The sequence below is a fragment of the Neopsephotus bourkii genome, unplaced genomic scaffold (genome assembly GCF_033783945.1).
Source record: "Neopsephotus bourkii isolate Nb327-2 ecotype Australia unplaced genomic scaffold, CSIRO-AGI_Nbou_v1 NB_1154, whole genome shotgun sequence".
NCBI classification, from domain to species: domain Eukaryota; kingdom Metazoa; phylum Chordata; class Aves; order Psittaciformes; family Psittacidae; genus Neopsephotus; species Neopsephotus bourkii.
The window spans coordinates 1,599,180-1,616,871 of NW_026901640.1; the positions used below are offsets into that span (position 1 = coordinate 1,599,180).

The following is a 17,692-nucleotide window of genomic DNA, read 5'->3' on the forward strand; positions in this document are numbered from 1 at the left end:
TCAATGCCATGACATTGGGCTGTTCAGCTTATACAGGCTGCACAGAGCTGTCTGCACATCTGATTCGTCACTCCCCAGCCCAGCATCAGCAGTCAGCCCAAATAAAAGCTCTTCATCGTGGCCTTACCTGTTTATTGGAGCAGGGGCCGAGCTGCAATATTGGGAAACCTTCCTGCCATGGTGTTCCTGCCTGCCATGCACTGCACAGGTCAGCATGGTGAGGCTTAACTCCTTCATAGGGTCTTTGTAACTGTCATCCTGAGCGTTCTGTCTGCAGGAATATATGTGGATTGTTAGTGAACAGATAAGTTCTTGCACAGGGGGACTATTGAATCATAGAATCAACTAGGCTGGAAAAGACCTGGAAGATCACAGAGGTATTGGCAATATATTGGAGTTTGTTGTGCAGGAGGAACCCCAAGTCTGATACTGCACTGGCTTTACAAAGGGCAAATAATCCTAGTGCATAGTTAGTGTGATCAGGGTATTCAAGGCCTCAGACTTCAGGGTAGAAGCTGGTGTATGAGACAAGTCATTTGGTAACATCCTCTTCAGGAATAGCTTGATTTCTCTCAAGCATTAGGAAGTTGCAAGAGAACAGGTCTGGGAGCAGATGGTCTGCTCCAGGATGCTGACTCCGAAAGCATCCTTGAGTTCAGGGAGAGGTGCCTCAGCTGGTGTCTTCTGTGGAGCAAGGAGGCTTTTGGTATCGGGATATTTCATACCAAGACTTCCTAAGAGAAGCATTGGAAACATGCTCAGATGTGTGGTCTGGTTTTAAAACACCATAGGAGTTCTTAGGTCTAGTTCCTGGATTTCTTCAGTGTTCCTTCTTTAAAGGAAAGATGAGGCAGAATCAAGAGGAAAAAATGTGAGAAAAGTTCTCAAATAGAAATAGCATTTTGAAAGCCATCTTTAATGACTTTACTGCCTTTTGACAAATGTTTGCAGTGTCTTGAAAAAAAACATTTATTTAAAGGCGTGCGAAGTCCCTCTGCTATCCGAACCCCATCGTTTAACAATAAATGATGCTTTTGCTGATAAATTACTGTCTTTATGCAGGCTAGCAAATGAAATAAGACATGATGGCTGAAGGCAGACAAATGCTCAGCTGTCTAATGTTCCCTTATATTATAATCTATTTAAAAATAAATAAATAAAGAGATGGTGCTGCCTCCTCCAGTTGGCATTTCCAAGCAAGTTTCAGTTGCTGCTTTGATATTGTCTCTTGTTTGCTTCCCTCCCCTGATATTTCCATTTTTATTCCCTTCCCTTTAGGTCAAAAAGGACAGTGGCTGAGTGGTTTCTTTGACAATGGCTCGTTCCTCGAGATCATGCAGCCCTGGGCACAGACGGTCGTGGTTGGTAGAGCCAGGTAAATTCTAAGGGGTGTTTTAGATGTCTTTAGAAATCAAGTTTTCATTGTGTTTTGTGTTTTTCTGGACCATCCTTTGGAAGTTGATGGCTGTAAGTGAAAATAAGTCATTACTTGAACAGGACGCTCCCCAGAGGGAGTCCTTTCCCTTCACCTTGCTGCCAGGTGGCTTCACTGCAGGATTCTAAACTGATCCCCATGTCCTAGAGTTTAGATCCGTGCCTTGGAAACATTTCCAGCATGGATCATTCTCAGTGTTGCAGATCTGTGATCTCCAAGCTGGCAGGAAGCAGAAGCCTGGAGAAAATCCTGTATTTTGAGAGGATGCAGATCAGAGCGGGGCTCAAAACCCCTTCAACTGCCTCTTTTCTAGCTGCTGCTCTAGTTTTTTGCCCCCCTCTAATGGCACTGTGAGTTTCCTGATCTGATTGTCTGCTTCCTCTCAGAGTAAAGCCATTTTGAAGGAGTACATTTATCTCCCTCGAGTTTCCAATACAAGTGCTTGAGCTGTCCAGATGCAGCATCCTTATTCTTTGTCACTCCTCAGACTACCGGCAGCTCTCCTCTCAAGACAGAGCTTCATCCTCTTGCCTCCAGCAACTCCCAGCTCCTCACTGATGTCAGTGGCTTTGGTTAATTGTCAGCCTGTTGGTTTTTTCCTTCTTTGGAAGCAAGTGAGAGGGAAGAAAAAAACCTGAAGTGTGTGAATGGGATCCTGGAGGCTGCAGGTGTTACACTTGATGAGATACAGTCGTGCCTGTGCATGATGGGTGTTCAGAGGGCCTTAGTTCCCAGCAGAAGTCTGCATTAAAGAAAAACCTTGTATTTCTTTCACCTCCCGCACTGTCAGTATCGTGGTGCCAACAATCCAGAGCCACATCACCTGGTAATGGTGGAATTCCTTCAGGAATTCCAGTGGCCACCCCTGGGGGCTGACTCCATCAGCCTCAAGCCTCACCATATCGGTGACTCAAGGACTGGCTGTAGCACCAGGATGTCCCTGGTGTTGCTGTGTTTGGTTGCCAGAGCAGGGGGACAGGGAAAGACACCACTGCTCGTGGAACACAGAGTACACCGAGGCTCTAACCAGGGTGCATCACCATGAACCAGGGCTGCTTCTTACTTCTGTTATGATAATAGCACACGTGGCCCCAGAATTTGGGATGTCATGCCACCTTCTGATACACTTTGGTATTTTTATCTACCATGTGACACTCTGAAGTTTTATCTCACAAGGTCCTATAATTATTTAAAGGCTTTTATGCTAAGCAGTGTGCTGGGGAATGGGGGGAAATCAGTGATTCGTCAAAGCTGGGAGATCTCTGTCCAGGCCCATTCTCAGCTTCCTTTCTTCTGACAAATTCCAAGTTGCTTTGGACTCTCACATAACAGGTATATATAACACAAATGAAACCCACTTCTTTCAAAAGCAGTGGCATTTGAAAAAAACCCAAATCTGAGTGTATTCTTCTGGGATTGTTACTGTAAGTGCTGCCAAAACTCATCTTTTGTATGTATGTTTGGAATATGTGTGCTGGTGGCTGTAAATTGTCTTTTATTATTCTATGGCAACTTGTCCAGGGACACACTATAAAACAAGATGTAGCATCTTCATGTGCTAGCCTGATAAAATTTATATGAAGTATTATGGAAAACAGAAGTTGTTTTGAGCTGTTTTCAAGTTCAATAAATAACTGTAATACTTGGATAAAGATGTTCTTTATTAGGTCACATGGGCCCTAATATGGAAGTTATAAGTTACCGATTTAAGACGGCTTCTGCAATTACGGGGTTCTAGGCAGACTCTTAATCATAGTGAATGGGAATATTTGCAACCCCCATGTGCACATGGGCCTTGTCACTCTCTCTGCCTGCAGCCGTGTCATCCAGCTTGAGGTGGTTGAGCAGGGAGTGTTGGCTCTGCTGGGACTCCTGGCCTGGGAGTAAGCACTTGTCAGCATGAGCAAAAGATGCTCTTTGTCTGCAGGAGCTGTTAGATACAGTGAAAGCAGAGCCCCCCGGTGTCGCTGGGGTCTTCATGCTTATTTCTCATGGTCAAGGGTATCACTGTCAGGTGAAGGGTGGTGAAGGTGCAGTGATATCATTCAAACTTTGGGCTTTGCTTCATTCTCTTGAATTTTGAGTGAGGGGTGTGCTAGTTTTTAGAGCTAGATTTTGCTTTGAGGACTCTGACTTCTGCTCTGGAATTCTCCAGCCGCATGCCTAAACTCTTTGAAGAGGAGGGAATGCTGCTGCCACCATTTGCTTCCATCGCTTGTCTCTCTTGTGTATTTGATGTGCAAATCAGAAATACTGTGTTGAAATCTGAGGTTTGATTTGTTGTGTTGCTTGTGCCCAGGCTGGGAGGAATACCTGTAGGAGTTGTTGCCGTAGAAACAAGGACGGTGGAGCTCAGCATCCCTGCAGATCCTGCAAACCTGGACTCGGAGGCCAAGGTGGGTTGAATGTGTGCTCAGGGCTTCTTTGTCCTCTGGAAAGGGCACTTGCCTTGATGGGATTTTGCACCCCCAAATGTGGGACAGAAAGTACAGTTGTTCCTTGATAAGGTGCTGATGCCTGGTGGTTGCTGGGAAGAGTGACTGGACAGGAGGCACATTCCCCAGCAGTCCCGCTTCCCTTAGGCTATGGAATTCCAATCCCCTGCCTCAGGCAGTGATTTCTTCCACTAGACCAGGTTCCTCAAAGCCTCATCCAGCCTGGCCTTAAATGATGTGATGACAAAAGGATTGTCCTGATTTTTATGTGGGAAAGCAGATCCCAGCCATTTCATGCACCTCATTGCTAATTCCACATCACAGCTCTTGTTCTGTCTATTTCTGTGGTTTTATGCTAACTCTTACATGAATGTATCTCAAGGCTTACCAGTCTTCTTCCATTCCCAACAGATAATCCAGCAGGCTGGTCAGGTGTGGTTCCCTGACTCTGCCTTCAAGACTGCACAGGCTATCAATGACTTCAACAGAGAAGGGCTGCCCTTGATGGTCTTTGCAAACTGGAGAGGCTTCTCTGGTGGGATGAAAGGTAAGCATCAGTTTGGACCCCCTTTTGATGCTGTCCTTAGTGTGGGTTGTCTTTCACTGCCCAGAGCACTTCTGCTGTTCCCTGCTGTGGCTTAGCTGTGATGACAGCTTGTACCTGTGAACTTGCAGAGCAAAGGGACATACCATGCAACAGTAGATGTGGTGACCAAGGTTTTCATTCCTCTCCTCTCCATGTGTGTCTTGTCTTTCATAGGCAGGTAGCAGGAATAACACAGAGTATACAAGGTGCAAATTGGTATCAAGTTCTTCCCAAAATATGCAGTGCAACTGTATTTTTATACATAACCTCACACACAGTTACAGGAACTGGCAAGATCATAGAATTGTAGAATCATAGATTGGAAAAGACCTTGAAGATTGAGTCCAGATGAGTCTCATCTGCAGTGAGAACAGGTAATTGGATGTTAACAGTGGTCTAGTTGCTAACAGAATTTACAGCTGCCAACCTGGGTTAGTTAAATACTAATCTCAGGAAACCCCTTCTGCTCAAAAAGCTTTATATCCTTTTGCCTCAGCTTAAACGTGGGGCTGGGGAAGCCAACAACATTGCCTATCAAAAATGTAAGGTCTCTTCTGTCAACACTATCTCACTGATGATTCTTCCCACTGTAATGTTGTCCTATCAAGGACTGTCTCCCAGTTCTCTCTCTTGGTGGTGGTGATGTTCAGAGGAAGTGAGCAGCTATAAACTGCTCAGTTAATGTACCAGCAGTTACATTTTGCACCAGATTGCTGCTTTAAATGTCGTGAAGTGCCAAGAATGTGAGATTGATACTATAAAATCTAAATAAGTAAAAGATTACAGTCTCTTACTGCACGTGGCAGTTACCAACACAGGAGAGGGGTTAGAGATGCGCTATCATGGTGAGAGTTTCTGCTCTGGACAGGCTCACAGGGTGGCAAAGGCAGAAGCTGCAGGAAGCAATGCCATTGAGTTTGCAGCTGCAAAGATGGAAGATGGCAAAATTCTTTCCTCTGGAAAACACCTGTTACCTTTCAGGCTGGTTTCTGCTCCATGTGCTGCTGCTGTACTCCCGTTGTGACTTGCTTTCCCTACTACACAGCTTAGGGGGAAGCTGTTGATGTAACTTCACCAAGGGTTGGTTAAGTATCATTTGTTTTACCAAGTTTTGTCAGCTTTGACAGTGCCCTTGGCTGGGTTCCTCTATGAACTCTATAAACTGAGCTTAGCCTTAGAGTTGAGACCAGAAACCCAAGGTGGAAAAGGCACTACAAGGATGCTAATACTTACATCGTGTATCCTTCGTATTCCCACCAAGCTGGGAGGAGGAGGAGGACCCATTGTCGTTTGCACCTTGGTCCTTGTGTTTTCCTGCCTCTGGGTTGCTGTAGGGGCTGGCACAGCAAGTGCAGGTCTCTCCTGGTGCTCCTTGGGGAGTTGTTTGCAGGTTTGGTTTCAGTGCTGGCTGGGGATTATGCAGGGAGGGAAAATAAACAATTATGCCACCCCTCAGTGCACACAAACACAGTGCCAGGAGCCGACTGCACTGTGGGTAAAATGACTCCAAAATTGTGTGTAATGAGTAGGAAAAGATTAGAGACAGCTCTTGCTATGCTGAAAATTGACATTAGTGGAGGGGGAGAGGGGGGAAAAAAAAAGAGAGAAACAGAAAAATCAACCCTCTTCCCTGGTCGGCCTGGGAGGTCTAATTCAAGCCATCAAATAAGTAACTAACTAACATCAATAAAGGCGGATCACAAGGGTGGTGGTGGTTTCCCCAACGAGCTCTCTCTGGCCAGAAGGCTCTTCAGCATAATGCAAAATTAAATTATAAGAACTGGCTGGAATATTTAGATGGAGGAGCCATTTGGAAGGGGTTTATTTAGGCGAACCGGCAGTGACCCACGACGGGGAGACATCAAGCGTGAAATTCACTGGAAATTAGCACCAGGGTCTTGGGCTCGGCATGAATAGTTTGATGGCATGAATAGTTTGATAGCATGAATAGTTTGATAGCATGCAAATCCCCACGACATTAAACTGCAGCTTGTGCTACAGGGTCACTCGCAGTTGGTTTTTCATGTTTTACTTATTTTTTTGCCTGGGACAGGTTATAAATAACAATAAATATATATCTGTATATAATAGATACAGCAGAATGAAAAGGCTGGTTTAAATCTCTGATTACTTGGCTGTTGAATGGTGGTATTGCTTGTACCTAATGGGTTTAGGAGGGACATTATGTGTCTGCAGCCAATATGTGCCTGGTGTTTACCTTCAGGTCCTATCGGATAATCCAGCCAAGCTGATGAGATCCGTTCCAGCTTTGGAGGTTCAGGGCATGCTGCCCGACGCAATGGAGATGCAGAAAGCTGTCTGCAGCCTCTCTAGCATGCTTGATGCATCCTACGGCCAATATTTACACGTCCAGTGTGATGATAACTGCTTCCAACAGCTTTCATGCCTGTGTGTAGTAGACGCGGATGCACGCTGCAGCTGAGCAGGCAGGCTGGGAACGGGAACGTGTGCGGGGAACCAGAAACCCCTGCTCTTCCTCAAGGACTCCTGCAGCATTTTCGTGTTGCAGGTGGCTTGTTATATGAGGTTTAAATGAACACAGGAATGAAATTTGGCTCAGAAACAGAGCGTTTCGTTTTTCCTGTCTCAACATAAGCCACTTCCTTGCGAGAACAGCCTGTGCCTAAAATGTGTGTGGAGTTCTTTGCTGTGCAGGTGAGGATGAAAGTGCTTGGGTTTTGTTTTAAACACAGTGTTATTAGTGACAGTACTAACAGTTTACCAAGCGGCGCCCACCAAGGCATTCTTTAAGAGTCCCCACTTTGCTGAAGTGGTAAGTGTAGGCAGATTGAACAGTTGGGATGAGGGGAGGAGAGAACCCTGCAGAAGAGCAGGAACCTTCCTTAGCTTGGGGGCACTCAGCTCCCCTTGGCTCATCTCTGGAGCTCAGCAGGTTCCATGGCCTGGAGCTGCATGTGGCACCACAGGGACCCTTTGGTTGATTGTCTCTTCCTTATTTGAGCAGGATTTGGTGTTCGTGGTGGAAGCAGTTACCATAAGGGGAGATGCCTTACAGACAGATGTGGAAGTATTAAGGTGTATCTGTAGCTCAGGAGTGCAGCAGCAGGGCCGGGACCTCAGCAGAGGTTTCAAGTGTGCAGAAAGCCCATGGTTGGCATAAATCCATATATAAAATATTAACTAAGGCTCTGGGAAGTGCTGTGTTGCAGGATCCCCAAAGGAGTAACTGTGCACAGAACCACATAGCTGCTGGATAGCTTTGAAAGTCCAATCCTGAAAGTACTGTGGGCACAGAAAGATTTCCCTGACCTTGCCAACGCCAGGTAAACCTGGAAGAGATTTGGAGCTGTGCATGGAAAGCATCAAGTTCTTCCTTTCAAACGCTCCTCCTCCCTCTCTGCCTTCTTCAAACAAGGAGTGGTGCTTTTCTTCTACTCTTAACCTGGGTAAAATATATACCCTTGGCAGGGGTGACAAATGTACTGCTAATTACGCAATTATTTTATTATGTAGCACTAGTAAAAAATGTCTAGTAAAGAATTAATTCTGTAAAAATAATTTGAATCAAGCAATTATTTTCTTAACACTGGAATTAGCTGAAAGTACTTGAAGTAGTTTATTACTAGCACTACATAATAAAATAATTGTATAATTAGTAATAAATTTGTCACCCCTTTTGAGGCCTTTTCTTCTTTGCTCAGGACAAAAGGAAAAGGTTGGGAGGTGTGTTTGGTTCTCAGTCCCCACTGTCTCTGCCAGGATTGATGGTCAGTGACAATTAGAGGCAGTAATTTGTTCTTTTCTTCATCAGCATTTGACATTCCTTAAATAACATGGACTTCCTTTTGCTGGGTACTCGGACAGTGACCTTGGAAATGGACTGGAGAGGTCACATCAGTGCCTATGGTGCTTTCATACATATAACGTGTATATGCACACACACTTTATATATACATCTGCACACAGTTTATATGCACCTCTGGCTTGCTCTGTGCATGTGTACATAAAACTGTGTGTATTTCCCAAAGAATTAAGTGCTTAATTATGCTCATATTAATGCTTAACATTGAAGTGAGGGTTAAAGGACAAGGGGACCTTGCTGGAGTCTTTTTCTTGCCAGAAATGATGGTTTTCTCAAGTGATGAAGGATTTTACATGTATGGAAGTGTCTCAGTGATGTAACACTGATGGCCAGCCTGTGTGTGTGGTACACACGTGCAACATGTTTAGTTTGTCTGCTCTATGCACTGCTATTTTAATGCCCAAAAATGAGGTAAACTGGGAGATGCTGAGCAAAGAACAAACATGATGAAGGGGATTGAAAATACAGGCCTGGAGACGTGAGGAATGAACACCTATAGCGTGTCTAAGGGAAAAACCCCACTGAAAAGCCTACTGCTACTTATAGCAAGCCCGGAGGAATGGAGAGGTTATGTAGGGTGATGGGAGGAGGAGTAATGTGAAATGAATGGGGATGGGGAAGGATGAGAAGTTTGGTTGAATACTGAGGGAAACTTCATCTGTTTGGCTGTGGATATGCCCCTGAAGAAGGAGTAGATTTAGTGTTTGGGATTTCTAAATGAAAGCTTTAAAAAGCACTGGGAAAAAAAGGTAGGATACGGTCCTTTGTGAGCAAAGAGATGGACTAGATCGTCCTAATAAGTATATTTCATTTCTTGTATATTTGATTTGATATTCTCTATATAATTATATGCAACAAATGTATATATTCAGGGGTGCCTGTTTCCATTACAAACTATATCCATTACAAACTATATCATCCCATACAAATTCTTTGCCTTCCTTTTTTTCTCTTTTATTTAAATCACCTCTGGGGCTGGTATTTTCAGTGCACTGTCTTTACACACAGGAGTTGTTCTTATTAAGCTGGAGCAAAATGCCTTAAACAAGTTCTAATGCAAGAAGAGAGGAATCACAGCCCTCCCCACACACTTCATTTGTATAAAGCTATGTAAAAGGCCTGCTGCCACAAAATGTGCTGGGTACACTACATGAAGGTAGTAAGTCTTGGCCAGGTTCAGTAAGGACACCTGGATCCTGCAGTGTTGTAGCAGGAGGTGGATAGAAGAGCTCGATAACTGTTTCTTTCCTGGTTTGAGCAGCGTGGCAGGGCTGGAGCACTGACACACTCTGACTCCAAACTCCGTGTCGTCCTTCTGCAGATATGTATGACCAAGTGCTCAAGTTTGGTGCCTACATCGTGGACGGCCTCAGGGAGTACCGCCAGCCTGTGCTGATTTACATCCCACCTCAAGCAGAGCTGAGGGGAGGCTCCTGGGCTGTCATCGACCCCACCATCAACCCCCGCCACATGGAGATGTATGCGGACCGGGAGAGCAGGTATGGCAGCTCCCTCCAGCACCCCCTGCCTTGCAGCATCACCCCCTGGCTGGGTGAGGAGCTCTGCATTAAGAATGTGGCAGTTCATTACTAGAAGGACCTGACCACTTTCCAGTGGTAACCTCTGCCCTTCTCTGTTCAAAAGAAGTGAGACAGAGACCTGTGGTCTGAAATGAGACTGCCAGAGAGCACTGCTTGTTGAGTAGGCATGCTTCTGTGTCCTCCTGTGTGTTTGGTGCATTGGGTGAATAATAGCTAAGATTCTTCTTGTTCTCTCTTTCTCTTTGTTTTGTCTCCCTCCCCTCTTCTCATCTTTTCTTGCACACTTTCTAGCCAACATTGAACCGTTCCATTGTGTGTTTCCCCTTGTCTGATGACCTCAAAGTGCCTTTCTTTTCTCTTTTCCCCTCGCTGATCAGAGGAGGGATCCTGGAGCCCGAGGGGACGGTAGAGATCAAGTTCCGGAGGAAGGATCTGGTGAAGACGATGAGGCGAGTGGACCCCGTCTACATCCGCCTGGCAGAGCGGCTGGGTACGTCCGTGCTGCCCCAGGGGAGACTGAGCTGAGCTCTTAGGCAGAAGCTCTTCCCTGTGAGGGTGCTGAGGCGCTGGCACAGGGTGCCCAGAGAAGCTGTGGCTGCCCCATCCCTGGCAGTGCTCAAGGCCAGGTTGGACACAGGGGCTTGGAGCAAGTGGGAGGTGTCCCTGCCCATGGCAGGGGTTGGAGCTGGATGAACTTTAAGGTCCTTCCAACCCAAACCATTCTCTGGTTCCATGTGTTTAGGATGCTGAGGCTGTGTGTAACGTAGTGTCTTGTTGAACTGATTCCATTTTTTAATGGAATGGGTCTTACAACAGACCCTTACTACAGATGCTCAAGTTTAGTTTCTATCTGAGCAATTGCTCAGCTCACTAAAAGCTCGTGGGCCAACCTTTCCGCTGGTCTCATTTCACAGAATATTGAATCACAGACTATTTTGTGTTGGAAGGGACCTTAAAGCTCATTTCCTTCCAACCCCCTGCCACACACTAATGTTTTATTGTGGTGCTGTTGCATTTGGCATAACTAAGAACCCAGCCAAAGACATTTTGGGCTGCGGCACTATCACTGTGTGTCTGAGGTGGTTTCGAGTGATGATGTCTGTCTGCTCTTGAGTTGCAAGAGAATAAAACATGCTCTTCCCCTCCTCAGTAACACCCGGGTGATGTGCAGTGCTCAGTGACTGATGCATTGCTGCCTGTGTGGGATCACTGTGCTCTGCTCCAAATGATCCCAGCACCTGGTATATACCCAACAGCCCCAAACAGAGAGTGTTCAGCAAAATGCACTTAATATCAGATATGTGCTCTCTCAGGGGAATAGACTCTTTAAATAGTTCTTTACTAGCTCTTACTATAAGAGCATAATCTTGCAGAGCCTCTTTTTACCTCCAAAATTGACTCCATTTCAGCAGTGGAAGAAGCCTGCTATGTGGGTATGGTTTGAATTTATAAAGCCTTTTGGGATCCTTCAGGAGGAAAACTGTTCTGCAAATGACTGATAAATCGTGGCTATTGCTGCAGTTACATTTTATTATTGGGCTTTTTTTAATTTATGGCAGTGCAACAACTTATACAGCAAACAACCATTCTGATATGCCTTGGGAAGAGAACAGTAATTGTGAGGGGTGTGGGGAGTGTTGGGAATGAGGCTGTTTGCTGAACACCAGGCTCTTACTGAGGTCTTTGATAGCATCAATGACATTCTCCTCTCTTTTTTTAATGGTGGTGTTTGACACCTTTGTTTTCTCTCCCTGTGCCAATTGCTTTCCAGGCAGGAAGCAGGGTTAGCAGGAGCTTGCAGGCCAGCACAAGGCAGCAGTTTTATCTGAGTTCAGGTCTTGCTTGTGTACGCTGTGTGTTACTGCGTGACATAGAGGATGCAGGTACCCAACAGGATGGATGTGGTGTTCCACCTGCTTGTGTCTGTTGGAATGAAAACCCAGGTTTAATGTTTGCAGTTGCAGCAAGGAGATTTCATTTCACCAAACCTCACTTTTGGCCTACGTTAAACAGATAGTGTGAGCACACCACATTGCTGAGACCCAGCACAGGGTCCCAGCAATTGCTTTCCCAAGGTGCTTCATGCTTTGCAGTGTCAGGGCTGTTTAAAGTGGAGTTCCATGCACAGTCAGGACTCAGCTACACCTCCGTGCCCAACACAGGGGAGCTGCCTCTGGTGGTCATGGCTCCAAGGGAAGGAGAAATCAGATGTGTGGTTAGAGCAGGCAATGTGCTGAGCAGTCAGCTCCGGTCCATGCAGATAAATGGCACTACAGCGGGAGCACTGCTGCTGAGAGTATTTACCTTCTCCCACCATAAAAAGCACAAACCATCCTATTGCCTCTGCATCAAAACAGTGTCTTGTGTGCAGGGACTGCCCCGTGAGTCCTTTCCCAGGAGCAGTCGCTGGCTGTGGACACAAAGAGTGCTGATGGTGTTCAAATGCTGGAGCGGTAGAGGAAGGGGGGAACAGAGCCACGCACTAATTCACTGTTGGGTTACCCCTCCATGGGGTCTGTCACCCAGGGTGGGTGCAGGACACCTGCAGAGCACCCTTGAGTCACACCAGTGGGACCTGCACCAGCATCACTGGAAAAGAGCACAGGGAGAAAGAGGGGAGATGCTTTTCTGCCACCGGTCTCCAATCCAGCCCCACAAATCCAACCCAGCGCTGTGTGAGGAGGAAGGAGCCTGCTCAGGGAGTTTTCCCCCCCCCTCTTCCTCTACAGGGTAATTACTCCCAGCAAACTCCATAGACTTTAATTAAAATGACTGCAACACCAGAGCAAGTCACTTACAACTGTACATACCCAGAGCTCTAAAAGCTTCAGTCACTGATAAGCATCTCACTTAGATGGATCGTAATTGCTCCCAACATCGGGTGATCATTGCAGTTGTTTTGCCACTAATTCGGTGCCATAGCAGGAACTGGGCTTGCAGGACACAGGGAATTGCATAATTTTATATTTTATTTTTTTTTTCTGGTTTTCTTTCTGGCCAATTTAAAATTTGTCAAAGTCGGTCTTCTTCTGGATCACTGCCCTTTGATATTTCGCGCACTCCATTTGCCACAAACAAGCCGCAGGGCCGCAGTTCATGCTGACTCCAGCAGAAGCACAGAAAGCTCCATTTATCTTACACTGCCTGCTGAATTCTTACTCATTAGCTGGGGGTTCACTGCCTCTCTTTAACCCCTGAGTGGCTGTCATCCCTCCCTGGAGCTGCTGAAGAGCAGGGGAGAGGGAGATGCTCTACATCGTGCAGAGCAGTGGGGAGATGGGGGCGACAGTGGTCTCATTGCAGGCATCTGGAGATGCTGGGGCTGGACTTGCACTTGAGGAGGGTGAGAGCAGGGAAGGCTGGCAGATATTGAATAATTTGACATAAATCTGTTCATTATCAATTCTCCAGCGCGGTCGCTGCGATGTTTTATTAGCCCCATGTTTTATTAAAGTGTCACTCAGGAGCTGTGCTCTTACAAACCAGCAAACGGCGAGGAGCAGAGGGCAAGGCAAGGAAGGAGAGCCCTGCTCCTGCCCACGAGCACGGCTCCATGTGCGAGTCCATGTGCAGGGGGAGCAGTGCTTGCCTAGAAATCGCCTAGAAAGGCTTCAGGCTGTGCTTAGGAATACAGAGATTTGGTTTTATTTATTTATTACAATTGGAGTGAAACATGTGGGAGCAGAATGAAAATCAGCTTTGTCATGGGGATTCTGGGCATGGCACAGTGGAATGCGTGCCAAAAATGGGGGGAATAGGAAGGAAAAGAATGGCAAAACAGCTCTGGTTAGAGCAGGGTTGGATTTTACATTTCTATATTCCTCCTATTGGGTATTTATCTCATAGTAAAGGGAAGTGGCTGTTCATCACCCCGATATATGTTGTAATAGGGGGAATATCCTCTGGCTGATCCTATGATCTGACTGAACCACAGGGCAAGGACTCTGCTGGTGACCTGGGGCCAGCCTTGTTTCATGCGTGCCTGAGGTCTTCCATCCCATCCTGCCTCCTCCCAGGCTTTAGCATGGAAAGTTAAACTGTGTCTCTCGAGCCCAGGAGTTCTGGGTTTGGGGGTGTTGGTTTGTTCAGTGTTGTAATTAATCAAAATGCTGGTTGTCCTCTTGAGCAAGGAGCAAGAAGGATGCTGCTGCTGCGGTTCCATCGCTCACCGCGGCTTGGACCGGCGCGGGTGTGACTTTGTCTTTTCATAGATGCTGATTCCCAGTAACTGCTTCTGTATGCAAGTGCTGCTGCAGTTAAATTGTTGTTAATTCCCCATCATGAGCCTAGGAGAGCAGGCGCTGCTTTCTGTCAGCTCCCTCCTGTCACTGGCGTTTTGGATTCCTCCCCTAGTAGGGATGTTTTGGCGCTCATCCCTGCCCCTTTGCTGTGATCCAGTGTGAGCTCTCAGGAGCACAGAGGTGGAAAGGAGCAGGGCAGAACATCCCACGGTGCAGTCGTACAAGGATATTTCAAGCTCATGTCATGGGCATGTGTGACCTTCGCTGCTGTTTCCTATTGCACCTTTCTAACATAAATCCTGCTGAATATTTAGTGAAGCAATTACAAGCAGCCTCATTTAAAGAAACAAGCAGCAATCCGGAGCTGCCGCTCTGTGCAGGGGCAGGAGGGGCTCTCGGTGACCTTCCTCCTCCCCTTGCAGCAGCCCCAGGGCTGCGGTGGCCGATGTGTCCCTGGGCAGCCCCCACTCTGGTGCCTTTCTTGCTGCCTTGGCTGGATTTTTGCCTGGCAAGAGCTTTGTTAAAGGCAGAGGAGGGGGAGAGGGTGGGATTCGGGGTGGGGGAGTTGTAGTTGCAGGTGATGCCCATCCCTGGCAGTGCTCAAGGCCAGGTTGGACACAGGGGCTTGGAGCAAGCTGCTCCAGTGGAACGGGTCCCTGCCCATGGCAGGGGTTGGGGCTGGATGAGCTTTAAGGTCCCTTCCATCACAAACCATTCCCTGATTCTAAGTCTGGAAAGACGCAGCTACTGATGATCCATCTCCTCAGATCACTTGGGTCAGAGGCCTCGATGCTGGGTTTTGCACAGGTCTTTGAGTGAATGTTTAAGGAAAAGGCAAGAAAATGGAGAGGTAAATGCTTGGCTGAGGCTGTGAGCTGAGGGCAAGGGAGGAAATCCCACATTTTACCATCTTGGGCACCACAAACCATCACATTGACTCTGGAGCCTCCTGGCTCTCTGCAGTCAGAGGGAACCTACAGCAACGTTTCTGGAAGTCATTCTGTCTGACCTCTTAAACTGGTTGTATTTAAGAAAACCATTTTGCTACTAAATGTTATGGGAGCCGTGACTCTCGGTGCTGCCCAGCCTTTCCCACCTGCAGGAGCCTTACGCCAGCACCCATTGCCCTGCACTGCAGCAGGCTCAGTGCCGGCCCCATGCTGCTGGTGGCTCCCTCTGCCCCGTGCACATACAGAGGATGCTCAGAGCCCTTTCTCTTCAATGGGGCACAAATCAAACCAGTTCAGACGTTGCTTTCCTGCTGTGATGCTTCCCTTAACTTTTGGAGAGGAGAGTAAATGGATATTGAGCATCGGAGGGGATTTCTTGCCTTTGTCTGCGAGAGGAGGGCAGCTCCCCTGGAACCTCCCCACCATCAGAGGCTGCACAGTGTGTGTGCAGGTCCCTGTGCCCTGCCTGCAGCTCGGCTCTGCACTAGGAGGAGTTTGTAACCCCCAAAGGCAAGGATGGGGAGCTGGAATCACCCCATGGGGAGACAGACATAGGCCAAGGAGGGGACAGTGGGGGAGATGGGCAGGCAGGAGCTGCAGCTTCCCCCAGGGAGCATTTGGGAACATTCTGGGTTAAATACTCCTTATGTGTGGTTTGAAAGTGGGTTTTGTTGGTTCAACTGGGTCTGTTTGTGCAGCAGGGGTTGGCGAGGCCCTGGCCACTGCTTTTGCCCTCAGAATTGACTCTGACCTGTTGGTACCCCGGTGTTAGTGCTTCCCAGGGCACTTCTTCCACTTGTTTAAGGCAGTTTTGCTGCTGATCAGGAAAGAAGAAGGCGAAGACCCTGCAGAATGGAGAGGTTTTGGTGCCCTCACCGCTGTGGGGAGGCTTTAGAGGTGCTGAGAGCAGAATTAAGACATTTACGTGGCCTCTCCTGCTCCTGCCAGAGCAGGGACCGTACCAGCACCATGTAACAGACCCCAGCGCCCTCGGAGCCAAACTGCAGCCAGAGACAAATGTGATGTTCTATGGCAGTTAGAGTGCCTGGTGCTGCTGCCAGCCTGGGAAGGTCACCCCTGCCCTGCCTGCCTCTGAATGCACCCTGTCTCTGCAGCCTCCTGCCCTGCATCGCCGCGGCTGCCCCTCGCACAGAGCTGCTGCTTCTGTTTCCCTATTGATCAGCAGCCAGGCCGTTCCCGGAGCTCGGTAGCATTGCTATGATTTAAGCTTCCCCAGTTTCATTAACTGTCAAGTACCTTTAGAGCAGAGCCATCCCAGAGCCATCCCGTATCTTAGCTCCCTCCCTGCGCCAGGTGAGATTTGTGGAAGGAGACTTCCTTTCGCCACCAAATAACTGAAGAAAGCCCCAGCTCCCTGACAGAGCCCGAGGCCCCCGGATCCGACTGGGGAAGAAAGAAACCCATTCCAAGATATTTAATTGTACAGGGGGCTTACGGGATTGATCGGGAGCTTAGCTTTGTACAATAGCCCAGTGAATAAGAAATGCTCCTGACAAACGATCGATGATGGGATAATCACTCTTTATCCCCCCCTCCTCATTGTTACCTCCTTGCTTGCAGGAGAACAGGGTTCAGAAGTCAGAAATCTTTATAGATGCTGCTTTTAAATTAAGCAGAAAATAGACATTGACATATTTGTTAATCTCACCTCAATCATCCCCGGGCCTGCCCATGGGCTGAGGTGCGCCCGTTTCAACCAGGGAGCGGAGGAGCCCGAGTGCAGCAGGGATAGACACAGAGTTCTCTATGGTGAGGGTTACAGGAGCAGCTGCTCTGAATTCAAACCTTCCTTGCAGTGGTATCGTTGGGCAGCATTTCTGTTGGAGGCACATAGATAATGCCTTAGAAAGGGTTGGGTCTGGCCGGTGGCTCGGGGATGTGCGGGTGTGTTCGAGCCCCTCTGCTTGGAAGAGGAGCTCTGGAAGGAAATGGCTTGATACAAGTGGTGTAGAAAGGAGCAGGGCCTGCACTGAGCCCAAGCCCTGTGTCAGGACCTGCTCGTGCTGAGGCTCAGTGTGTCCGTGCTTGCTGAGGCAGGGATGCTGATGGAACCAGCCTGCAGGAGAACCTGGAACTGTGCAGGTGCTTTTACACTGTCCCTGTTCCCTGCTAAAGGAACTGCGCCTTGGGCCAGTATCGTTTGCAGGAGGAAGCCCAGTAAATGTCACTTATTTGATGGCTCAGCTCACTGGCATTTAAATGGAAGAGTTCCCACGGTGAGCTCTCCTTTGAAGCTCTTGCCTAAGTACTGGTGGCAGGAAACCCAGGCTGGACCCCTCACACGTGGCTCAAGACTCTACTTGGCCTTGCTGGGAGCTGATGGTTGGTGTTTGTCCCGGCCAGATGCAGTCTGGGCTTCATCCCTATGGAGGAAACTCCCGTTCTCAGGGCTCTGCAGCACTGGTGGCCTTTCCCCCCGTGCTCCCTCTGCTTTGCCCTGGCTCTCACATGTGGCTGTGCCTGGTTGCAGGTACCCCTGAGCTGAGCCCCACGGACCGCAAAGAGCTGGAGACGAAGCTGAAGGAGCGGGAGGAATTCCTGATTCCCATCTACCACCAGGTAGCCATGCAGTTTGCTGACCTGCACGACACGCCGGGCCGCATGCAGGAGAAGGGGGTCATAACGGTGAGTGCCACGGG

The 17,692-nt window shown here is 48.0% G+C and overlaps 1 protein-coding gene across 2 annotated transcripts in view; it reads left to right on the forward strand.

The window, feature by feature from the left end:
• Positions 1 to 17,692, forward strand: part of ACACA (acetyl-CoA carboxylase alpha) — a 113,400-nt gene that overhangs the window by 90,881 nt on the left and 4,827 nt on the right. For both annotated transcript variants that reach the window (XM_061363376.1, XM_061363375.1), the window contains 6 exons: positions 1,279 to 1,375; positions 3,735 to 3,831; positions 4,282 to 4,417; positions 9,622 to 9,799; positions 10,219 to 10,331; positions 17,524 to 17,678. In XM_061363376.1, coding sequence (XP_061219360.1) covers positions 1,279 to 1,375; positions 3,735 to 3,831; positions 4,282 to 4,417; positions 9,622 to 9,799; positions 10,219 to 10,331; positions 17,524 to 17,678 — 776 coding nt within the window. The remainder of the gene's footprint in view (positions 1 to 1,278; positions 1,376 to 3,734; positions 3,832 to 4,281; positions 4,418 to 9,621; positions 9,800 to 10,218; positions 10,332 to 17,523; positions 17,679 to 17,692) is intronic.